Genomic DNA, 26,346 nt, shown 5'->3' on the forward strand with positions numbered 1-26,346 from the left:
GAAGGAAGGAAAAAAAAAAAAACACCACCACCAAAGCTTTGATCCTTTCTCTACTAAAGAAAATCCTTGACCCTAAAAATGATGTAGTAATGTAGTCATTGAATACAAAAAATAACAAATAGGCTGATGGAGTAAGGGGAGGACTCAATACAGGACTACTAAGCTTTTAATCCTGGGAAGAAGAATCTTTCTCCAGACCTCCAAGCTGTAGCTTCCCCACCTGCAAGCAGAAGCACGAAGGCACTACCAGGGCTGTTGTCAGGATTGAATGAACTGATGTGTGCAATGCCAATGCCTGGCTCAATAAATGTGAGTGCTCACCAGATGCTGGGAATTGTATTTATGCTCTATTATTATCAGTTGTGACCTTGGATTAATGATTTAGTATTGCTGTGCATTAGTGTCCTCACCCTAAAATGGTAATTAAAATGGGCAACTAATTTATAGGGTCATTGTAAGGATTACACGAGATAAGGGAAAGAAAGCAGGCTGTAGCTTTGTCAGCACTCAATAATTGATAAGTGGTGCCACCTCCATTATCATCATCATCATCATACCTTCATCATCATCGTCATCACTAGTATTAAGAGCTTGCCTGAGAATGACACTAGCCAATTTATGGGAGGCTATTTCAGGTGGATTAAAACATGTATGAGACAGGAAGCTCAATCTGAGAAATAAGAAAGCACAGGAACACTACAGGAGCAACCCCACCTCCTCACCCAGGACTACAGCCGTGCCGATCTTTATGTACTTAAGGATGACTGATTTTTATTCTAATAAGTGGATAACATTAAATCAGTTGTATATTATCTATCTCTTTGAGGTTCAGACAAACCAAAGGTAAAATATAACCCATCTTCTTAAATAACTATGGGTAATAGGTTTATATTCAGAGAAAAGTAACAAAATTGGTGCTCACCCTGGCATCTTATACTGACAATCCTTATATTCTTATGATTTCAACATGACTTTCCAAAAAAGTACATTTCATAAAGTGCCTACATTACATTTTTTTAAAAAGAGAAGAAACTCCTAACTGTCCTAGTACCAAGACTGTATAGGAACTTCCAGAGTAGTGGGGAACATACACATGGGGAGAATAAACCTTGATATAAATGTGAATTTTCCACTGTTGGAAAAAACATTAAGCTATTCAGATTTGTCCTGATGCTGTATGCATAATGTCACTGCCATGAGAAGAAACACATGAAATTCAAAAATAGGACTATATTTATACTGACTTATAAGAGCTGCCCATGCTAATTTGTACTTTGTTTTTCTTCCAGTCAAGTACAAGAAGTGAAAAAAATATATATCAGTAACTTTAATTTTTAGTTCTAAATGTCTCAATTGAACATACTTATAAAGAAAGCATGGCCATTATTCAATGATTCAATTTCTTGGAGATACCATTCTGCATGCAGACATAATTATTACACTGGTCCAAAGTCCTCTGTGAAGTAAAAGAAGCAAGTGTGCCTTCTTCTTGGGAGTAAAGCATGGTACTAATTTATGGAAAAGACTCTTCTTCCTAAACCATGACTTGGATTACTTAAAACAAAGTCATTTGCTAATAACATTTAGTGTGTGCTTCCTAAAACGATGCACATTTAAGTCACCCTTTTGCAGTGAGTTCAAGACTCAGGATCTAAAACACACATTCCCACAAAGATACAGGAAGATAAACGCAAGCATACCTTGGTTTCAGACATCTCAATGAAGCGGGTCACACAAAATTTTTGATTTCCCAGTCCATATAAAAGTTATGTTTACACTATACTGTAGCCTATTAAGTGTGCAACAGTCTTATGCCTTAACAAAATGTACATACCAGCCAGGCGCGGTGGCTCGTGCTTGTAATCCCAGCACTTTGGGAGGCTGAGGCAGGCGGAGCACGAGGTCAGGAGATTGAGACCATCCTGACCTACATGGTGAAATCCCATCTCTACTAAAATACAAAAAATTAACCAGGCATGGTAACGCACTCTTGTAGTCCCAGCTACTCAGGAGGCTGAGGCAGGGAAATCACTTGAACCCAGGAGGCAGAGGTTGCAGTGAGCCAAGATTGTGCCATTGCACTCCTGCTTGGAGACAGAGAGAGACTCCGTCTCAAAACAAACAAAAAGTACATACCTTAATTTTAAAATGTTTTATTGCTAAAAATTAAAAAAAAAAAATGCTGACACAGAGACACAGAATGAACATACACATTGGAAAAACTGTGTCAAGACTTGCTCCCCTCAGGGCTACAACAAACCTTAAAAACTGTGCTATCTGCAAAGCACAATAAAATGAGGTATGCCTGGAGTATAAAACCTCACATGCGCTAAAAGCTAAAGAGAGATTTTAGGAAATTTGGACACCAAGTGTCAAGAGGGAGAGAAGTGGTTTATCTTCTGGGAGAATTTCCAGTGCCCAAGTTGGCCATATGGAAGTCACTGGGTCTCCTTCCAAATCCCTCTATCTCATCCCTCTGGGGTCCAAAAGGATTGGGGTGGGGAGTGGGGGAGGAAGAGTGTTCTTATTTCCAAACCTTCTCTCTGGTATTTTCATAAAGATTTTTGATGGAATAAAGTACATATTATCACATACTACAGAATTACATCACACAAAGTTCTCTCGCATTGCTCAAAACTTATAAATCAAGATCAAATTTCCTACAGTATGCATCTGTCAGGTCTACGTTTTCAATTTCACTGCTGAACTTTTCAAATGCAATTGAATGATCTAAACAGATTTCATTGAATTTTTTACAAGATTGGTTTGAATTTATGATCAATTTAGGATAGAATCCTGTTTTCTAACTTGTCTTTTCTGTTTTCAGCTGTGAGCCATCCAGACAATTTGTAATACACAGTGTTTAAAATGAGATATCATAAAGTTAAGAAAATTCGGAAGAGTTTTTAACATGGAGTCAAGGGACACTGTAATAATAAGAGAGGGAAGAGTAGAAAAGCAGTATTTATCAGTCATTTGAGGGTATGTCAGAAATGTTTCAAGGCTCATGCAGATTGTCCCATTTTCTTATCCTCCCCATACCTGGCTGGCTCTCTCTCTTCTGTAAGGCCTCAGCTCAAATGTCACATCCCAGCCAGGCCTCTCTGACCATCCAGTGGCCTCTTCTTCCTGCACACTCCCTCAGTCTGTTACCCAAACCACTGGGGCCTTCAGAGTTCTGATCACTCATTTGTTCTCTTTTTTCTTGTTATGTATTTCATTCATCTGTTTATTAATTACTTAGATCTTTATTTTCTGAGCCCCTGGACTAAAATGTGAGGTTTTCGAGGGCAGAATTTTGCCTGTTTATTCACTTCCATATTCTCAGTACTTGAATAATGCCTGACACAATATAGTAGACGCCCCATACACTGTTGTTGAAAGAAGAGTGAGAAGATTCTGTGCCTTCGCCAGAGAAACCTGCTCAAGGTTGCCTAATTTACCTGCCCACCCAGGAGGTTCCCTCCCTTCATGGCCTTTGCACACCTCTCTCCAGATGAAGCTCTCACCCATTGTTCTGGCGCCAGCTCAAATGCTGTAAAGTTCCCTGTTCCCAACCCCATATTCCGGAGCACATCCTTTCTCCTCTGACAGAGTGTGTAAGATTGAGAGCCTGGGGTCTTCACTCTTCTCTCTTAACTGATCACTAACTGGTCCTGAAAGAGATGACTTAATAGCTCTGTGCCTCAGTTTCCTCATCTAAAAATGGAAGAAAACAGAGAAACAGAAAATAAAATACAGCTATTGTCAGGATCAAATGGAATCATCTGCGTGGAACCCTTGGAAGATTCTGGAACATAGGAAATGTTAAATATTCATAATGATTCTGATTTCAACACATTTGAGCACTTCATCAAAATGCTATCTTTTAAAATGTCAAGCGTGTTTGTTTTCTGTTTCTTTTGTCTGGTCTCACAGTATTCAGCACACTATCATGCTTGCTTATTAAGCAATTCAATAATACTTGTCTGATTGAGCTTAATAAAGTAAAAGGAAATGAGAGAACAAAGCAAGATGACCAAATAGGTGAGTTATTATTTACTAACTCACAAAGTATATTTTCCTTGAATTTTTCTGGTGAAGAAAACTCAGTGCTTAAAATTGTATACTTTGGCAGTAAGTTCAACTTAGCTTTCTACTTATTCTCAGACAATGCCTGCTTTAACAGGCTTCAAACTTGTCACAATCTTAGTAATTTTTTCTATCCATGAGGAATATTTTATTGGCTGGAAAACAGCTGAAATGCTGCCTTTTATTTGACCTCACCTAAATGGTAATTCACAGATCCATTGGATTGTTGCCCAGACGATAGAAAAGACAATCAAGAAAAGCTTAAGCCAAGGGATATTTATTTTCATCTTATAGAAATGTAATTAAATATGCAGGTGAAACAGATAAATATTAGGTGAAAAAAGAGCAACCTCCATGAGTACACATTTTTTTTAGCTTAACAGGAACGTGTTGTTGGCTCACCCTCTCTATTCTATAGGATTCCAACAAATTAAACCTCTCCAACTGGCGAGTTTGTAGTGTTGATGTAACGCTGCTTGTCCCTGGATGGCTGAGCTCAGCAATTCCAGTTCCATGTTTCCTTTCCAAAGGATAGCTAAAGAAACATTCTCTGGATAAGTGTCATATGTTTGCTATGTTTCAAAATATTTAGTTCACATTTCCCTCTATAACTCTGTTTATTGTTCCATGATTACTATGGCTTGGACTCGTTTGGTTCCAAATGTAAATTTAAATTAAAAGAACAATACTCAAAGTAGCCCAAAGTAGTCCAAAGGAGGTCCATGGATCCGATTTTCAAGGAAAAGAAGTTTTTCACCTTATATGCGTATATATTTTAGTCCATCATTCAGGTTTAGTCAATCATTCAGTCTATTCTAATATATTCCTATTTATTTATTTTCAATATGGAAGGTTTTTTTTTCCCTTTTCCCCTTCACTTCCTCCTATTCCTCCTTTGCTGCTCACTTCAACTTGTAGAAACAATGCTTTCAATTGATAGAAAGGGCAATTCTTTTACAAGTCCATATTTTAAAAATGAACCATAATATACACAACTCTATAACTTTAGGGTCCTGATAATATATCATGAACATTGCTTGAGGTTAGGGTTAAGATCTAGCTCATTATTTTTAATATCAGTAAAATAAACTATAGTATGAATATTGCACAATTGTTAACATTTCCCTTGATGGATAATCAGGATGTTTTAAGCTTTACTTTCCACAAACAACAAGGATATTAATATTTTTGCTCATGTCTTCACATATGGGTACCACTGGTTCTATAGGGTAGATTCCAAAATAGAAGATGAGAAGACCAATGGAACAAAGGCTTATCTTTATATCTGTATAGACTAATACATATTAATATTAGTATTAATTAGAGGCAACATGTTTTCTTCCATGAACTGTCAAGAAATACAAAGCCTTTTGTAGTTTAATATGTAAATCTATACAGATATAGACTAATACATATTAATATTTTTCTATATAGAGGTATAGATATTGCCACAATGTTTACTTCATCTCTCTTTGATTCCATCAGCCTAGATTTTCAGTTGGAAATATTTTCTTAACACTCAAAAACAAAAATTATATCTTGCTTTACTCAGAAAACTTCGCCTAGAAATGGCATCTTCCCCAAATTAAACCCTGTTTCATTGTTACCATATTATTACAAGGATAATTTCCTACATTTTTAGCAGCCCATCTTCTGATTTTTTTCTCACATTTATGACAGAATAGTGTGTGGGTTTTGTCCACCATATGAATGAACATATTTGTATACTCAGTTTTATTTTGTAACATCAGTAGAATAAAGCATTATTAATCATATTCCTATTTAGACCAGTTACAAAGACTCATTTGTTGCTGAAATTTTATACTAAGTCAAATCAATCAACTTTTTCCTTTGCTTATTTTCAAATATGAGTATAGCCAGGCCAGCAAGCTTTTCCCTGAATTAGTATTATAATGCCCAATATATAAAATGGGTCTGTTCTTCCGAAATAAAGGTGAGAATTTTTTTTTCTACTTTTTTGCATGGAACCAATGTTTGATTAGCTAGTCACTCAAGTAAATTAGTCTGACTTGTGCAGATATAAAATGGGTCTAGTTGATACAAGAATATTTTTAATAAGAAGGAAAAAAAGAAGAATCTTTGGATCTAGAAATGACCATTGCTTTTTTATTCATCACCAGTCAACACATACTAGTTCATATAATTCTCTAATTGCCTATGAGTATGTATTTACAGGTAAGAAAATGAGGCTGAGATACTAAGCAGCCTGCTCAAGGTCTGATAGCAAGTAGGAAGACCCAGATTTTACCCCATTACCTGTCTAATTTTGAGGTGCATACTCTAAAGACTAGTATATTCCCAGTTCCCTGTAGAACCTGACTCATTGACCATCACTCATGTTTTGTCCCAACCATTTTTCCTCTCCTGGTTTTAAGTGATGTCAGTCTGAATCAGCAGTAAACAAATATGTAGACATGAAGGTAAAGTTCGATTGGCTACGGTATTTATACACAATGCTGGTGTTTGACTTAGAGTTAAGGCCTCTGGTCTACTCTTGGAGGGGGAGAGCAGGCCCCTCTTCCAAGGTTGAATGTCTCCCAGAATCTCTGGTGGTTGGTGGCAGGACTTTCCATGCAATAGTTTTCAGCCTCAGACTTCATCTTTCTATGACCAAAGGTATTTCCACTCTGGTTTATTAAAGCTACTCAGTCAAAGTTAAATCAATGTTATGTGACCTGCTGAGTGAACAAACACTTTTCTCCCCTTTTGTTTCTTTAACCCCAAGGCTTATTTGAGAAGCTAACACCATTTTTCTTTAAGATTTCCAAAAGGCACACTGGAAAGTACCTCAAATGTCTCATGCTTAATAAACTCTTCATGGGGGTGGGGAGGGTGGAGGCAGGGGTAGTCACATTCCCAGCTTGGTTGCATTAAATTAGGATTGTTCTTGAATAATTTGAGCACTGGTAATTCTAGAAAGTTTTCAGCAGTAGAAAATGTAAGCAAAATTTACATCATCTTCAGAGACAACATGTTTTCTTCCATGAACTGTCAAGAAATACAAAGCCTTTTCTACTTTAATATGTAAAATTGTAGGGGTGCTTTTTTATTTTTCTGAATACAATGACTATAATGCCATTGTGTACGTAATTTGTAAATTGCCTAACACCATTTTCTCCTTTCTCATAGCATAGGGTATTTTAAACGTATTGATATATACGAAAACACATCCCATTTTAAAAATTAATATAGAAAGAGGCCTAACTTAGAGAAGTTCTTCTGGGGGTTGGGGGAGGCTCTTCGTCAATGGCAAGAGAATCTTTTTCTCAATTATTTTATTGCCATTCAAGCCTTTCCGGGAGGAAATAAGCACCACACATGACGTGTAGTTCTTGCACACAGAGGTTCAAACTGAACCACTACCTGCTGTTCCGTTCGCCAGCGTTACAGCGCGTTCCTGGCAAGATAGGCAGGCCATTAACGAAGCTCCAAAGCCACCAAACTCAGACACCTGAAGCTGGCTCTGTGCCTAGAGAGCGCGCAACCCCTGCGACTGCAGGGAAGGGAAGCGGCTGAAACCACCGACGCTTGGAGAGAGGCTTCTAGTCTTAGGAGGGTGACCCCCTGCGCTCAGCTCTTGCAAAGGTCGCTGATGCCCAGCGTAGGACATTCCCGCACGTGCACGCACGTAGAGTAACCCACGCACACTCACACACCCTTGCCCCATGACTCATTCAGTAAAACGTACCGACGCTTACTCTCTTTACTCATCTTGCGAGTTTCCAAACCTCAGACTGCGTGACTCTTGCCTGGGCTCACGGATCGAGCCTTCCCAGTGTTGCACTGGGACCCTAAGGTAGCCCTGGCGTGCCCAAGAGACGTGCAAGCATCTCGCGCCTTCCAGGCTCCCAGCGATGACAAACCGGGTCCAAATTCGAGTAGAATCGGCGGGTTTCGGGAAGATGGGCTCTAGGGCTGCCCGCGAGTGCGGTGGGGGACAATACCCTAGGGCCCCGTGCGCCCTCGCTTTCCCGGGGCACTCTCACCATTTGTAGCCTCTGCCGCGCTTGAACTTGAGCGTGAGCGCAGTCTCCAGGAAGAGCAAGAGGTCGAGCAGCGCGAGCAGCCAGTACCGCGGCTCCTTCTTCACCTCGGTCACTCGCCAGACCCCGACCAGCGAGTGCAGCAGGAACAGCAGCCGGGTGGCCAGGGCGTTGAAGAAGACCAGTCCCTCCATGCTGGCCCGCTCACTGTGCCTGCGGCCCCTTTCCTGCGCCCCCAGGACCCCGCCGGGCTCGCCCGGAGCCCACTGGTGGGCAGGAAGGTGACAAGCACTGAGACCTGCTGCTGCTGCGTCCCTTCTCACCCTCAGCGCCCGACACCGGTAGAACTGGTGACCGCGTCTCGCCCCTCCCCCAAACTTCCTGAAAACTCTTCAAAGAGGGGAGAATCCACACCCAGCTTTTCCAGACTGTTGGGCTTTCCAGGGAGTCTGGGGCTGCGCTGCCCTCGCTCCTGGGCGTTATTCTCCAGCGCTGCCCATCCCCCTTCCAATCTTGGGGCCAGACTCCATCCCTGTCCTCTACCCCGCCCCCGGGCCTCCAGGAGGTCCCCAAGAACTTCCCCATCACGAAGGGGTGGAAAGAGGAGGGAGGTGGACTCAAGGTCAAGGTGCCTCACAGCCCGAAAGGAGGAGGAGGAGCACATCTCTGGCAGCTCCTCCTTACTTTCCACCGAAGTACTTTCATTCACTCACACGTTTCACGCTGTCACAGTGACACGAAGCCGGGACGCAGTGGAGCCAAAGAATCCAAGCAGTTTTAGAAACCCAGTTACTGCCCAGTGTGAAGAATTAAAACTTCCCAGGATGAGAGGCAGTCAGATCCTCTAGGCTTTCTGCGAGCTTAGCGCACGTCTCTGGACCAGTTGGTAGCCCTGGTCACTTTCACTCCTTGAAGATTCCTTATTGTGCCAGCCCCCACCGCATCCCATCCCGGAGGTTTTTTTCTTGAAAAAAATATATGGGTAGCAAGATAAGACGGCAGAGGGGAAGTGGAGAAGGAGACGGATGATAAAGTTGTCTTCTAATGCGATTAGACGGTAAAATGCATCCAGTCTCAATTTCAAGGACCTGAGCTCTTGAGATCAATGACTACGAATTAAACTCACCTCCTTCCAGCATGCAACCCAAGAAATGAAGTCAGGGGTCCAAAACACCTTCATGATTTTTGTTTCCTTGTTTGGTGTACCACCGCCTGTACTACTATTTAGTTAACACTTCTCTTTAAATGTACTCAAATTTTTACTCAAAGAAATTTATTTTAAAAAATAAACTTTGTATCATTTGTAAATGGAAAGCCTGTAGAGTTCCCTATAGTTGGAAGGTAATTACAAAAATAGCTAAAATAAACTGTTATTGAATTATCTGTATATTAATTAGTGCCTCCGAAGTTCTGTGCCTCAAACTCCCTCTTTGTTATAAAGGAAGATATAGAATTAATAGTCATATTACAATAATACCAAGAAAGAATGGTCCCTTGACCACATAGTAACAATGAAAGAAATGTGCAAAGGGAATATCTTTCCTGGTTAGGTTTAGTCAAGTTAAAAACGTCTCATACTTTCCTTAAAACCAAGTTGAAAAACTGCGAGTTGTATGATTAATGTCTCCATTAGCTAAGAAATATCTAACTTCTCAGAAGAAGCTTAGAAGTTATTTCCAATATTGAAATCTGAGAGAATTTTTGCTTTCTCCTGTGGGTCAGCATTCTCCCACATCTTACAGGAAACCCAGCAATGATTTCCCGGTGCTGTTTAGTTTCTAGTGTCCTGCAGTGTTGGCTGATGACACAGTGGCCACACACCATTCAGTGAAGCGGAAGAGCATAGAGGCAGAGGAACAGCGTGCAAGGAAGCAGGGTGCTGTTGGGGTGAGAGCCCCACACCCACCAACTGGCTGATTTAGACTGCTCGCTAAGTCACTTAGTAGTATTGTGCCTTTTTTCCTTCCGTAAATTTGATACTAAACCTATCTACTCACAGTGTCGTTGTGGAGATCAGATGAGTTCATCCGTGTGAAGTGCCAGGTGAGTGATAAATGCCTGGTAGACACCAGTGATTATTGGGAGGACCAAGAAAGTTACTCCAGGGGAGCTGCTCTTCAATGATCTGAGCAAGTAGTAACAGGATTGGATTGGAGGAACACAACATTCCTGTCAAAAAAAAAACCCGGATGAGCATCACTAGAAACATCTGGAACTGAACAAGTTGAGTTCATTACTCTTTTAGGGAGAGGGTGCACTCCATGGGGAACTGCGGGGCACCTCAGTAAGAAGATGTTGGAAAAGTTAAAAAGCATTACAGATAACTTATTAGACATGATTTAGGCTTGACTTAGGTGATTTGGGGGCTTACAAAAGTAGGGCTTTACTCTAGATTGAATGCTATTAGGAAGTGGGGTTAATTTTATGATGGGTATGTTGATAAATCTAATATAGAAAGGAATGTTTGGTGATGTTTGTGGTTTGCACTATGTTCATCGTCAGAAGTAATTTTGGAGCTGTCCTATTTTATCCACCATCACCTCAGAGTGGCCTTACCTGATGTTTTGTAACATTTGTATGGTCAAGAGGAGGATACCAATGCCTGGCTGATGATGCCAGACCACTTGCTTGCGGTCAGGGGTTGTTTCTCTCTCTCTCTCTCCCTCTCTCTCTCTCTCTCTCTCTCTCTCTCTCTCTGTCTGAAACGGAGTCCCACTCTCTCGCCCAGACTGGAGTGCAGTGGTGCAATCTCCGCTCACTGCAGCCTCTGCCTCCCAGATCCAAGCGATTTTATGCTTCTGGCCCCTGAGATTACAAGAGGGTGCCATCATACCCAGCTAATTTTTATATTTTTAGTTAGATGGAGTTTCACCAGACTGGTCTTGAACTCCTGACCCCGAGTGATCTGTCCACCTCTCCTCCCAAAGTGCTGGTTAGAGGCGAAAGCCACTGTGCCCAACTGCTTCTCTCTTTCTCAAGCCTACTAGGAAGGGCTCTCTAGGAGAGCTTTAAAAAAGGGAAGCCAGTCAGCCTGACATCTTCTAATCATTTGTTGTTCCCTATTTTGAAGGTCTAGAAACAGATTAGGTTCTGTTGTCTCTAGAACTGAAAAACAAAATTGTCATTAAAGAGAATTAAAGGTTGTTTCTTATTGGAAGTTTTAGAAATATCTTAAAACTGTCAGAAAAATAGCCCAATAATCTTTAAACAAGAAGAAAAAATAAGCAATTCTTTATTTACTAGAAATGCAGAAAGCAAGAGAAAATGTGGCACATATACACCATGGAATACTATGCAGCCATAAAAAAGGATGAGTTCCTCTCCTTTGCAGGGACATGGATGAATCTGGAAACCATCATTCTCAGCAAACTGACACAAGAACAGAAAATCAAACACTGCATGTTCTCACTCATAAGTGGGTGTTTAACAATGAGAACACATGGACACAGGGAGGGAAAACAAGCAAGTTTAAAAATCGACTCTTCTTGAAAAAAAGCAATCTCAGTTGCATGCACCCAGGTCTTGTGGTACAGGCTGGGTTTGCACTAAAATGTTTCCAGCTGGTTCCACTATTCAGGAGGCAGCTATCAGCAGGTCTCCCTTCCCTTCTGAACGCAAACTGAACAGAGTTGTCAGGATTTTCTTTCAATTTGAGTGATTCTGGCTGCAAGGAAGAGACTTTCTCAATTTGCTCATGTAAAAGTAGTTATTAGAAGGGAATGTGAAGTCTAAAAGTGGTGATGGAATTCGTTGGAATGAAGAATAGGAGGTGTATGAAGACAGAGCCTCGGGAACTGGGAGCTGGAGGAAGCTGTGGACTTGCATGGCAACAAGGCTCTCAAGGGCGCAGTTTCCAGGCCTTTGCACAACACCTCTATGACACTGTTGTCTTCCAGTCAGATTTCTCCACACTGAATTCAAATTGCTGAGATAAGGAGTTCAACTGACGTCCATCAACTCTAGGTACCAGGGTCAACACTATGGACCACAGAGCAGGTTACTGACTGAAATCCATTCATTGGATTTCCCAATGCAAATACCAGTTTAGAGTTTTGTTCATCCTTCAACATAAGATTCTGGGCAGCAGAGTTTAAGTAGGGGAGGAACAGGCATGGCAGGTACATTGCTACGTGGAGTATCGCAGCTGTGGTATGACATGACCACATCCTATACCTACGATGCCAAAGATGCCCCCCCCAATATTATTTAAACATTGTGCATGCAATTATGCACCCACCAACAGGAATGCAATACAAAGTCACATCTGCATCTGGAGGCCGCCAAAGCTGCAGATTGGTCACAGAAGCTACAGTCTCCTGGCAATCTTTATTCCTCCCTTGGCTCCATTTAATCCTACTCAGATATTACTTGTATACATAAATGTTTGTGGGGGGTTGGGTGTAATACAATGCATGAAAAAAAATCGCACACTATGGGAAGATATATCTGTTCCCCAGAGGAATCACTCACAATTAACATTTTCAACTTTTTTTTTCTGATAGTTACAATTATAACTTTAACATTATACTTTATATTCCTTTATTTCTTGATTTACCAATTTACAGACCTTGATTTTTCAGTTTGAAATTGGGTGAATCCATTACTCCTTCAATACCTTCTTCCTTCCTCATTCCACCTCTACTACCCAAATTTGTTAAAATTGTCTGTAACATTCTTTTCTCCAGCTATAATTAAACCTGCATACTGTGCCTTGTCAATTGGTTTACACTAAAAATTGAAAATCAACAAACAATATTTAAAATATATAATTATTGACCGGGTGCGGTGGCTGAGGCTTGTAATCCCAGCACTTTGGGAGGCCGAGGCAGGCAGATCATGAGGTGGAGAGATCAAGACCATCCTGGTCAACATGGTGAAACCCCGTCTCTCCTAAAAATACAAAAATTAGCTGGGCATGGTGGTGCGTGCCTGTAGTCTCAGCTACTCGGGAGACTGAGACAGGAGAGTTGCTTGAACCAGGGAAGCAGAGGTTGCAGTGAGCCACAATTATGCTACTGCACTCCAGCCTGGCAACAGAGTGAGATTCCATCTCTCTTTCTCTCTCTCTCTTTCACACACACATATATATACACACACACACACATATATATAATCATTGCTCAATATATTTTCAGATGTAATGTGTTTCTCCCCTGAAGTTTGGAGACATTTCTCCATTATTTTCTAGAATGCAATGTTACTGATGAGAAGTCTGTTTTATGTTTCATTGTCCTCTTTGTGTAGATAAGTATTTTTTTAATCTCCAGAAATTTGTAGAATTTTTTTTTACCATGGAATGTTTATCATTTGACCGCATCTAGATATTGTTTGTTTCTTTCACTCGACGCAATAGTTTTGTGTCGTTAGGTGGAGAGTCAAATCTTTTATTATATCTTTGATAATTTTTTTCTCCTTTATTGTTTCTGTTTTCTCCTCACATTTTTCATCTTTGTCTTTTTCATCTGCATTCTTGTAGTTTCTTACCTTTGCCCTCCATATGTCTAAGTTAGTCTTCAGATTATTTCACTTTATTGTTGACCTCTATAAGTGATTTTTTGTTGGTGGTCAACTTATTTTGTAATAAGTCTTATTTATTAATGGAGAATTTTTTTTTTACAGCAGTTTATTCTTGTCTGGTGGTTGCAATGTCTTTTTGTCTTCCTGAGTTATTTCTGTTTTTACTTGGTTGGTTGCTCAGTCCCATCCTTGACTTCCAGGGTTTTATAATATGACAGTTCTCAAATACTCTGGTGATCTTTTGTTGTTCATTTATATTTACAAACCAGGGACTGGGTGGGTTACAAGACATATTTGAAATAGGTGTTATGAGTTGCTGTTTATCTGTTAAGTGGAAGAGCTGGCTGTGGTTCTGGATACTTGGCCAAGAAACACTTGTCAGCTCAGCTTCCCTAAGGGGTGCAATGAGGAGGAGCAGGCAGGAGTGTCAAGGCAAGGAAGATTCCTCTGAGAACTGGTTCTTAGTGCATCTCATTCAATCCATGGTAGAGCTACCTTGACTTCTCTCTTCTACCCCATCCACCAGTTCTGGCTGCTGTGAAGACCCATATCTACCCATAACAATGCTCTAATTCTACCCACACCCTTACTAAAAGCCTCACAGCCCACCCAACAACTTTTCTTTAAAGAACACCTCTCAGGTTTTAGCTTGAGGGCAAATATCACTGGGGACAGCCTCTATGTAAAGAAGCAGAAGTGATTTTCAGACATTTCAACTTTTCTCAATAGAGGTATTAAGCAAATACCTCCAGCATTACTGTTCTTTGTACTTGCTGGTTGTCACTTCAGCTTCTTAGGCGGCACTCACAGAAGGAACTGTCCCCACCTTGGCTATCTCAGGCTCTTTTCCTCAGCTCTGGCTTTTCCCTTGACCCAGTCCTGTCTGCATTCAGTCTTCCTGGATTTCCTCCAAATTCCTGGTTCACCCCCTCATGCTTTCTAATACTGCTTTTATTGTATCTTTTGGGGTTTTCAAAATCTTTTCTGCCATTTCAAAGGCAAAATCTTAATTCCCAGTTCACAGACTTGAAAGAGAAAACTCATCGATTGCTTTACTGTTCTGAAATGTGTGTATTAAACAAGAAATGGAATTGTAATTATTTCACATTACAATATAACATGAAGGAAAATAGAACTTTATTAAGTTAGCAATAACTGTCATAATTAGTCTTCTTTAGAAACTAATAAAAGTCAACGGTAGTAATCAATCTTCAGACACTTCAACAGCTAACAAGGAATAGAAATCTAAAGTGCAAGTGGAGGATCTTGATGAGGTCGCCTTCCTCAAGAGTTGGCTCCACTTCTTACACGACGATTGGAAAGTTACTTAATTTCTTTGAGTTTGGGTTCTCATCTATTAAAAAAATAATGATAGATCTTCATGTCTATTATTAGGATTAAATTAACTGATACTTCAAAAGTACTCAGAAAAATGTCTGGAATAGAGCAGGTACTCAGTAAATATTTGTTGAATAAATAAATGAAGATACAAGTGAGGATTGAGTAAATAACATCCAAAACAGAAATGTATAACTCCCCAGCTGGGACCATAGCTGAGTATTCTAAGACCAGCTGATTGTAAATGATGGGGTTAATAATAAAGCTGGTAAATGTCATTTGTATGAGCTCAGTGCCTTACTCTATCACAAGGAAGGGAGTTCAGAAAAAACATTTTATCATCTTCTGTGATGATCTGAATTTATTCAAATAAGCCTAGGGTTATAGTTATAGTATGAAGATAACATGAATCACTGAATCATGAACAGTCCTAGCCACAGCAGATCTAGAGTGAGTTGACATGGGAAAGCATTGCAAGACATTGCTTCTTTTATGTATAATTTAGAAGAGGTTGTCTGGCGCTGTGAAGGAACCAGTGGGGTGGTAGTCCTAGCATCTTAGTTCTGTCTCAGCCTCAAAATTCCCCTTTGTATAATGGAGCTAGAATGCCAATCTTGTCCATTTCATGATCACTAAAAGGATCACATGAGGTAATGAATATGAAAATGCTTTGTACATTGAGGTCAAGGTTAATATCACCAGTGACAAGTCATGCTGATGGCACATACCTTTGGTATGATGTTACGAAAATGGCACTTTACCTCTGTGATCTTCCTCCCAAAATTTTACTTGGTTGGTTGCTCAGTCCCATCTTTTACTTCCAGGGTTTTATAACATGACAGATCTCAAATACTCTGATGATCTTTTGTTGTTCATTTATATTTACAAACCAAGGACTGGGCTGGTTACAAGACATATTTGAAATAGATGTTATGAGCTGTATCAGTTATATTGTATAGTTGTTATGAGTTACAATGACATTAGTAATGAAAAATAGTGAAATCTGAATAAGGCCAAGAGTTTAGTTGGTAGTAAAATACCAATGTTGGTTCTGTATTTGTGACAAAATTCATATGATAATGTAAGATATTAGTAAGAAAAATAAATGGAGGGCACATAGGAACTCTGTACTATTTTTGCAAATATTTCATGTAAATCTATATTATAAAATTTAAAGGTTTTTTAAATCTCATATTTAATGTAAATATAAGATTTTATTTGGTTATTTAATTTTCTTTCTTTCTTTTGAGATAGAGTCTTGCTCTGTCACCAGGCTGGAGTACAGTGGTGTGACCTTGGCTCACTATAACCTTCCCTTCCTGGGTTCAAGCAATTCTTCTGCCTCAGCTTCCTGAGTAGCTGGGACTATAGGCATGCGCCACCATACCCAGCTAATTTTTGTATTTTTGGTAGAGATGGGGCTTCACCATGTTGGCCAGGATGGTCTCAATCTCTTGACCTCATGATCTGCCCACCTTGGCCTGCCAAAGTGCTGGGATTACAAGCATGAACCACCATGCCCTGCCTTAATTTTATTTCAAAGCAGATTATACACTTAAACATTGACTTCAAAATGTCAGATAAAGGAATTATGTGATATTTTGAGAATACTTTTCAAATACCTGAATTAGTTATCTTTCTGATGTCTTCCATGAAAATAGTCTGTTTTATGACTGTTGTCATCAATAAAAATCATTATCTCAATAGCATGGGATCCACGAGTTTATCTAGTCCAATCTTCCCACTTTATAAACTGAGGCCTAGAAAGGGCAGGTGATTTTTCCAAAGTCAATCTATTTCATTTTTAGCAGCTTTAAGAATGTGAAATCAGAGATACTTTTTATTGCATCCAAAATACTAGAAAAAAAATGAGTGTGTATGTGTATGCCAGGAAAGCTTCAAATATGTGTGTGTGTGTGTGTGTGTGTGTGTGTGTGTGTGTGTGTGTGTGTGTGTAAAGCTCCAAGGAGTCACCTAACCCAATTATGGGATTGGCCTTAGGTAACCCTTCTTGAAAGAATGACCACTTGAGATGTCTTAAAAGATGAGGAAAGAGTTCACCAATTGGAGGGAAAGAGAAAAGGATTCCAGGTAGAAGAAGAGGTGTCTTGTCCTCCAAGATTGCAGAAGGAAGGAAGGGTGAGGGTTTGGATAAGGCAAAGTGAAACAGGAAAATGATACGGGTCAGGCCTGATGATCTCAATCATCACAGTAATAGGATATGAGACCATGTGCTGATAGTGAAGGGTGGGTATTGGGTGGAGAGCTGGAGGAGAGTGGTGAGGATTTGAGCTTGTCTTTGAAGATAAAGAGTAAAATCTTAGCAAAGGTAAATAAAATGTTAATGAATAATCCTGAGCTTTTATTAACACCAAAATATAGGGATACGCCATTTCCTCTAGCAACCATCAGTTGTCCAAGTATGGAGAAAGTGGCATTCATCTAGGATTCAGTTTTCTGGAGCAGGGTCAGCAGAGTATGAAAGCCTAAAGGGACCAAGGATGTTGATATTAACTATTCTGAGATCAGCTGTAAAGTCTAGGAGGAATAAGGCAAAAAAGAAAATGGATGAAGTCAACTGACTAGAATAAAATAGAGGCAGCAAGAAATTTGATGTCCCTATAATGACCAGGGAAGGTAAAATCTCTTAAAAGTCAATTTGGTAGAAAAGGATCCTAATTCATGTGAGAAGTATCTAATGAATAAAAGGATATGACAGGAGGGTTAAGAGAATTATAGGCTATTAAAGAATATGGCATCAACTTCAAAAGAGGATGCCACTTCAAAAGGGTTGAAGTGCAAGTGGATGTCAGGAGAACACATCCTGGGATGTTGGAGGTACAGATGTTGGCATACAGAATTGCAAAGCAGTAAGGAATAAAAGCATGACAAGGAATAATTCACAATTGCAAAGATATGGAACCAAGCTAAGTGCCCGCTGACCAATGAGTGGATAAAGTAAATGTGGCATATATACATCATGGCGTACTACTCAGCCATAAAATAAGAACAAAATGATATCTTTTACAGCAACTTGGATGGAGTTGGAGGCCATTATTATAAGTGAAATAACTCAGTTGAAAAATCAAATACGGTCTATTCTCACTTATAAGTGGGAGCTAAGCTATGGGTATGCAAAGGCATACAGACTGATATAATGGTCTATGGAGATTCAAAAGGGAGAGTGGGAGGGGAGTCAAGGGATAAAAAAAAATCCTACATATTGGGTGCAGTGTATACTACTCAGGTGACAGGTGCACTAAAATCTCAGATTTCACCAAAAGACAATCTATCCATGTAACCAAAAACCACTTGTACCACCAAAGTTATTGAAATAAAACATTTAAATAATAGACACACCAAGGAAAGGAGATGGCAAGGGAAAGCTTTTTGTTTGGTGACCAAAAATTGCAAAATGGAAGGAAGGGTTAAAAAAGCTCCTTTCTAATATGGCAGGGAGAGGAGCAGCACAAGGTGAGGGCACAGGCTTTAGTATCAGGCTGACAGCACTATGGCCCTACAGGAAAGAAATTAAACCTTCCATGCCTCCCTTTTCTCCTTTGTAAGAAGACTACATAACATGCTACTTTGGCACCAAAGAAGGTAATGTGTCTGTATCATAGTGAGTAAGTACCTAATAAATGAGAGTCAGTGGTTTTCTTCCCCCAGCTTTCACTGTGGCTAAAGGCTCTACATAGTCTTGCAAGTCTGTGCAAGGCCTGCACACAGTGGGCAGAGGGCTAAAGACATCCTGGTGCTAGGTAGACAGAGCATCAGTGAGGGTCAGGTGTGACTCTAGTCTTTCCTAAGGTATGAAGTTTGAAATGTTTGCATGTCTAATATTTATGCCTACTCTGAGGGACAAAAATGTTGGAGGTTAACATCCCAAATCATGACTGCAGATACAAAAGACAATTTCCTTTTAGGCCCTGATTGCTTCCCAAATAGCTAATCTAATTCCTGCAGGTAAGGAGGAGGCACATACCTGGCAGAAAATAAGGAGGGAGAAAGGAGGTGAATTGAGTAAGGGACAGGAGCAAAGAGAGAAGGAGAGCCTGTATAGAGGCAAAGTTATCAAGCAAACTCATTTTAATTCCATGGCTCTAGGCTTGGATTGTGTTTACGAGGAAAGGACCATTCATGAGATCTATGGAGTCTTTAGTTCTCATTATATTGAACATGTTTATTATATTTATAAAATAGAATCATAACTACATCTGGATCTTTTACACAAAATTAAGGTTGACTTACATGCCAGATTGATTTATATTCCTTGATAAGATGGTAAAGTAAAGATTTATTTTACTTTGCACTCTTACAGCTTGGATTATTATTCATACTTTATTTCACAAATTGGTGGTAACCCAACTGCAGCCAAATCAAGAGTTCACATGCCAAGTTTTGGTCTGAACAAGTTTTGCGTCCAATATATACTTGGCCAGAAAAATAAGGAGATAGAATAATAGAAGAGAAAAGAAAGTGTTTTATGCACCCTGGAGGTCAGAAACAGATGTGAGTAGGGTCCTTGTGGAGTGTGGCTAGTTAACATCTGGTCATTCCTAATGGATTTCACTGTCCGTTTGTAAGTTTCCCCCGATGTTTAATATCAACAGCTATTCAGGAACATAGTTACTCGCACAAAGAATAAAATTTACAGATAGCAAAGACAAAGCCAGAAAATTACTCTGTTCTTGGCATCCATCCTTTCTAGGCAAAGACTACATATTTTCTTTCTGTTGATGCTATGTTTAATAAAGCTATGCAATTGGTTAGATTTCGATTGAGCTGAATGTGTTTTGTTTTGTTTCTTTTTATGACTCAGTGACAAAAGGAAATATAAAACCTTCTGCTTACTTAATCAGAGAACTCTGGTTTCTTCTGTGTAATTTCAGCAGGAATTGAAAAAAACCATTCCCAGAAGGACTAATTGTGCCCATACTGGTGGGAGGAAGGCAAGAAAGGAATGGGACAGCGAGGAAGGTAGGCAACCTGGCCCATTTTCTTCTCTTGGAGTGTAGTCTGTCTGATTTCTTTTTCCCTTTCAAGCCACTCTTTTCAACAGTGGCAATTCCCACAAACTGCAGATTTTGTAAGAAAATTTTCAAGGAAGAGCAGAAATGTCTGTATTTCTGACCATAAAGGTTTCAAATGCTGAGGGACACAGTGGAAGTACTTAAGCAAAGTTGATGCAGAAGAGTTGTCATTCTTATTGCTAACTGCAGCAATTAAGATTAAACATGTTCTCCATGCCATCCACATATCAATTAAGTGAAAGGTAATCCAGACATTCCTTTGACAGAGTAGGCTACCCACAGGATTGCTAAATTAGTAACAAATTTAGAGATTAGTTACTAATCAACTAGGCATCAATTTGTGGACCTGCTCAAGTCCATTGGTAGTGGTTGCCAGGAATACTAAAATGCTAACATAATACTAGGCATTAGACGTTTTTTGTTTGTTTGTTTGTTTGTTTGTTTGTTTGTTTAAGAGCAGGGTCTCTGTTTCCCAGGCTGGAATGCAGTGGCACAATCTTGACTCCCTGCAGGTTCAAACTACTGGCCTCAAGGGATCCTCCCAGCTCAGCCTTCCAAACTGCTGGGATTATAGGCGTGAGCCACCAATCCCAGACTAAACCCTTAACATGGGAAAGACGGATCTCCTTGGATTTCAGATGTCTGTCAGGGAAGTGGGAAGGTAGACTAACAGCGTGTGTGCTACTGAGTTGCCATCTCTGATTTAACCAAAGGAGTGTGTCATCAAATATACGTTTCTTAAGGGTTAGGAATTTTCAATTTAAGATAAACCTACATAGCAGCAAATGCATGTGTGTATTATTCAGTATTAGTAAGAAACTCAATCACATGATGGTGCTTTGTATCTTTACAGAAACTTTTACATGTGCTATGTCATGAGATGCTAAAATGACTCCATGAAATAGAAAGAGGATGTATTTTTATCCCCTTTTTACAAATGAGGAACTGAATTTTGGAGCAAATAAGTGATTTACCAGAGGTCATGCAGCTAGTATGTTAGAGAATTTAGGAAATATTTCAGTCACTTGAATATTTTGTAATCACTCAAAATTCTGACTCAGTTTAAGAGTCAGAAAACCATGGAACTACGGCTGAGATTTTCTGATTCCCAAATTTTGCAACAATAAAATATAAACATGACTAACCAGGATACTTTTACAATACACATGACTAAGTGACAACACATGGGCGATAATTGGCCTTTGAAATGCATGTCTATTAATCAGAGGTCTCCAGAGAAACAGAATTAATAGGATTCTACAAAACCTGCAGAGTCTATATCCCAGCTTGAATCTGAAGGCTGTACGGCACTACAGTACCAGAAAGAGCCAATGTCTCAGAGTTCAAAGTCCATCAGGCAAAGGAAAAAAGAACACAAAAAACAAACAAAAAAATAAAGTGGGTGTTTCAGTTCAAAGGCTGTCAGGCAAGAGAAATCTCTTACTTGCAGGACGGTCAGTCTTTTGTTCTCCATAGGTCTTTAACTGATTGGGTAAAACCCACCCACATTATGGAGGACCATCTGTTTTACTCAGTCTACCAATTCCAATGTTAATCTCATTCAAAAACACCCTCACAGAAATATACAGAAATACCCAGTTTGACCAAGTATCTGGGTATCTCATGGTCCAGTCGAGTTGACACAAAATTAACTACCATAAGCCCACCTCTTGTCGACCTGGCACTGTACATGTCTCTGTAAAACACATATGATGTCCAAATAAAGATATTAACAAGATCATACTTCCACCATGTTATACAGCTATCCTATATACAAGCATAACTGCACTAACCCTCTCCTCAGAAAAGGATGGATGCAAAGTCCTTGCATGATGGCCTCTTCTTAATGTCTCATATCTTAAGTAAGTATGTGGGCAGAATGTTATAAAGTAAATTGAGTCTCCCCTCTGTGATCTAAATATTGAAGCCTTATCACACAATGTGACTGTATTTGGAGACAGGGCTTTTAGGGGGGTAATTAGTTTTAAATGAGGTCATAAGGGTGAAGCCGTAATCCAATCAGACTGTTTTCACAGAAAGAGGAAGAGACACTAGAGGTCTCTCTCTCCCTGCTCACATAGAGGAATGGCCATGCAGGTCCACAGCAAGAAGGCAGCCCTCTGCAAGCGAGGACAAGAGGCCTTACCAGAAACCTACCCTGCTGGCTCTTGATCTTGGGGCTTCCAGCCTCCAGAACTGTGAGAAAATAAATGTCTATTTTTTCAGCCACCCAGTCTGTGGTACCTTGTTATGGTAGCCAAGCTGTGTAATACAATGACTAAAGCCCTACCTGGGGTATTTCTCACCATTACAGAAGAGGGAATTTATTCAAAATATATCAGTCCAATTACTGTGTGTATGTTCTAAATCTTTCTGTTTAATTTCCAGGCTGGACAGAGACCTTAAATGGGGCTCTTTTTAAAAAGAAATCAGAAGACATATGTTGTTGGGTATTTTGAGGGCTGAATTATAAATTCCTTTATGTCTTAGGGGAAGATTTCATCATGTTTTAAAAGCTGCGTGACGAACCTGTCAATAGCAGCGAGATGTCTGGAACAGAGAATAGTCAACAAATTTTCACTGAGTGTCTACCATATGCTGAACCTCGGAAATATAATGGGGAAAAGGCACGTGCTGTCCTTTCCTTTAGGTAGTATTCTAGTGAGGGACCTAGGTTGTAAGATAGAGATTGGGTATTGTTATATCTAAACATTTAAGGTTGTTATAATAAGGAAACTGACTTTTGAAAGCTCATTTGGAGATTCTAGTAGAAAGCACAGTTACACATAGAACCTTAACCTGGAAGACACTGCTCCCTAACTAGCAAAGATGTTCCCTTTTTCATTTATCACCTTTGGCTATAAGCAGGAGTAGCAGATACCATGGCCTGGTTATACTACCATCTCAACATCAAGGCTGTAAAGACTTGGTTTAAGTCTGGGGGATTTGCAATCCAATAATGCCTAGGAGCTAAACTAGAGTAACAAAGACATGTGTATGTGTGTGTGTATGTGTGTGTGTGTGTGTGTGTGTGTGTGTGTGTGTATGTGTGTGTGTTTTAATTTATACTACATAACCAACTTTCAGAATCTTAATTTGTTGCAAGGCCCTTATGTTTGTAACAAGGTGGTTTTCATTCTTTCAGTAACACTATTTTTTATTTTGATAAAGTTGAAGCAACCTCTTGAAATACATCCAAGTGTTATATAATATTTTCATGTGTGCTAATATAACACCTTTGTGCTGTAAGCCCAAAAGAAACGTCAAACAAAGGGTGGTCTGTAGCAACACTAAGGTGTTTCCATTTTTCACTGCACTGCATTCACAGACTTTGGAGATGAACTATGAAGCTATAAATAAAAGGAATACAGTTTTTCTGTAAAACAATTTCTAAACTTTCCAAAAGGTGCACTGCTAGATTCATTTAATAGATTGGTACAGACTTTCCTTGGGGAAACTAAGGTTTCTCCCCCTTCTCCTTTTCTGAATCAAAAGTTGATAATGCAGAAATATTGCACAAATATCATGACAATATCTTTTCTTTTTATTGAATGCTCGTTGCGATTTGAAGAGTAACTTTCTTCAGAAAATTGTGGACACTTCACAGAAATGGTTGAAGCTATTTGGAGTCTGCAAATTACCTAACGGAACAGGTAAGCTTTATGCCTTTAAAATTGTGTGTGTGTGTGTGTGTGTGTGTGTGTGTATGTGTGTGTGTGTGTGTTTTATATTTTCTTTGAAGTCTCTGGTACAGAACTTTTCAGCTCGTAGTATTTTGTATTGAGCATGAAATTGACTGCTGTTCTTACTGCTTCGTCTTTTCAAAGCCCCCAATGTAAGAAAAAAATCGAATTTTTTTTACAAGCCCCAAATCCTAAGAACTATACCAGTGCTGCCTTTGTTTCCTATAGAACCTTTTAAAAAATAATATATCAACTTGGTTTCTAGCATATTACTAAATTCTATCAAGTTGGTACCCTTCTAACAACAGTAACAACAACAGATTCCCAAACTCCTGGTGGCAAAAGAAGTGAGGAATGGTGAATGGAAACAGTAGGGAGGAAACTACCAGACAGTGTTAATTTTTTTTTTTTTTTTGAAATGGAGTCTTGCTCTGACACCCAGACTGGAATGCAATGGGGCGATCTCGGTTCACCGCAACCTTCACCTCCCAGGTTCAAGCGATTCTCCTGCCTCAGCCTCCTGAGTAGAGTAGCTGGGATGACAGACACATGTCACCACATCCGGCTAATTTTTAGTTGAGACAGGGTATCACCACATTAGCCAGGCTGGTCACAAACTCCTGGCCTCAGGTGATCTGCGCGCCTCAGACTCCCAAAGTGTTGTGATTACAGGCGTGAGCCACCGAGCCTGACCCAGTGTTACTTTTTAAGACAGATTCAAGAAGTTTTAAAACTGATTGAAAATTTAATCACAGGTAAAAAATATACAGCCTGCATTTAGCTAAAAATTTCTTACAATAAATCAAAGTCTTGGTATGGCAGACCACACAAAACCTACCACGGCACATTGAGTTAGGAGTTGAGGTTTGGACGTTCTAGCATGGACAGCTCCTTTCACCCACACTTCAAACTCCTCTACCTCTTGCCTCCCATTAGCAAATTCTACTTTCAAGACATATCTTCAATCCTAAGCTTCTTATCACCCCACTGTTACCCCTCTAATCCAGGCCTCGCCTAGCCTGTAACCACAGCCTCCTAACTGGTCTCTCTGCTTATGAGCTTATCCTTACTTCCGTCTTCAGTTATACCTCAGTTATCCATACAGCAACCAGAGTGATGATTTAAAGTTGTGATGCAGCTCCTGCCACTGATCCTTCAAACCCTCTGCTGGCTCACCATCACACCCAGTTTAAACCCAAATCCCTTTCCTGGTCTGAAAGCCTCCGCTTGATCACTATCCCTCACTTCCACTCTCTGCCTTGCTCACTCTGCATGGCCAGAAGTCTTCTTACACTTCCTCATAAAATCCAAGCATGATCCTGCATCAGGACCTTAGCAGTTCCTCTTCCTCTGCTTGGAACTCTTGGCTCATAACTCCCTGTCACTTCGTTCAGGGCTCTGCTCAAACACCTCATTAGCGAGGACTTCCCTGACTAAAATAGCACATCAGTCACTATCTGCTTAGCCTGATTTATTTTTCGCCATAATGTAATTTTGAATACCTGGCACATTTTACACTTATTTGTTTATCATCTGTCTCCTCCTAAAAGAATGTAAACTCCAGCAGAGTAGGGACTTTGTTTTGTTCACAGATGGATCTGCAGGGCTTAGAATTGTGAATGAACTGTTATTACAGTGGCCTCGTTCCCAGGAGAAACATATGAAATAAAATTATGAAGTGAGATATTGCTTTATTGACAGCTGTTTGGACTGTGAAAACTCCTTGTCACCACCAGGTTACAAAGTCTCTTCTAACAAAGATAGGGAGGTAGGTAGGAAAGGAGTAGGGCCAAACAAATGAAATAGAGTTAGGGTGTTCCTAATATGGTCCAAGGGAGAAATAATGGTGGTTTGCATAAGGATGTGGCAGCCCAGATGCAGAGAACCAACAGGGCTTGGTAATGGTTTGAATATGGGAAATGAAAGAAAAAAAAAGAATATAAATTTTTTCATTTTGTAATTTTTTCACATGAGCAGCTGGGTGTATAGTGGTGCCTTTTGATGAGATGGAGAAGGGTGAAGAAAGAATGAGATGTGTGTGTTTATTTGGAAAACGGGGATCAGTAATAGTACAAGTTATTCCAAACCCCCCCCCCACCTCCACAAACAACGTGCGTGCACATGCACACTCCTGTCTATTTCCCACACTTCTCTGCTCTGCTTTATGGCTGGGGTATGCTCCTGTCATCTGATTTCAAATGGCATAAGGCAATATGAGGTACCAGTAAGAGGCTGAATAAGAAACAAGTAAGAGAATTTATTCCTTTAGACCCCTCTCTGTCTCACTGCAGATCTGCCAGTCCCTGCATTCTAGAATGACTGCTTCAATTGGATGGACCTTGTTCTACGGGTTCAGGATTTCTCTGGGTTCCTTTTGCTTCTCTCTAAAAGATTAAAGGGGATGACAGCTTTCAATGTTGCTAATCCTAGGATGCTTTAACACCTTCTATTGGCTCCTATAATTCTGCCCACACAGTGGTAAAATGTACCTAAACTTTCTTTTTTTCTTTTTTTTTTCATTGCCCAGCCTGAACTGCAATGGCATGATCTCGGTGCACTGCAACCTCCATCTTCCGGGTTCAAGCAATTCTCCTGCCTCGGCCTCCCCAGTAGCTGAGATTACATACACATGCCACCATACCTGGCTAATTTTTGTATTTTTAGTAGAGACAGGGTTTTGCCATATTGGCCAGGCTGGTC

At 39.9% G+C, this 26,346-nt stretch overlaps 1 protein-coding gene across 2 annotated transcripts in view; it reads right to left on the bottom strand.

Moving 5' to 3' along the window:
• TMEM26 (transmembrane protein 26) overlaps positions 1–9,005 on the bottom strand; it is a 45,362-nt gene extending 36,357 nt beyond the window's left edge. The window contains exon 1 of one of the 2 annotated variants that reach the window (XM_017542303.2): positions 8,079–9,005. In XM_017542303.2, coding sequence (XP_017397792.1) covers positions 8,079–8,269 — 191 coding nt within the window. In that variant the 5' untranslated portion in view covers positions 8,270–9,005. Of the gene's footprint in view, positions 1–7,780 lie in introns of both variants that reach the window. The other variant, XM_037743381.1, reaches the window with a different exon arrangement.
• Positions 9,006–26,346: the final 17,341 nt, after the last annotated feature.

This window comes from Cebus imitator, unplaced genomic scaffold (genome assembly GCF_001604975.1).
Source record: "Cebus imitator isolate Cc_AM_T3 unplaced genomic scaffold, Cebus_imitator-1.0 Scaffold142, whole genome shotgun sequence".
Lineage (NCBI taxonomy): Eukaryota > Metazoa > Chordata > Mammalia > Primates > Cebidae > Cebus > Cebus imitator.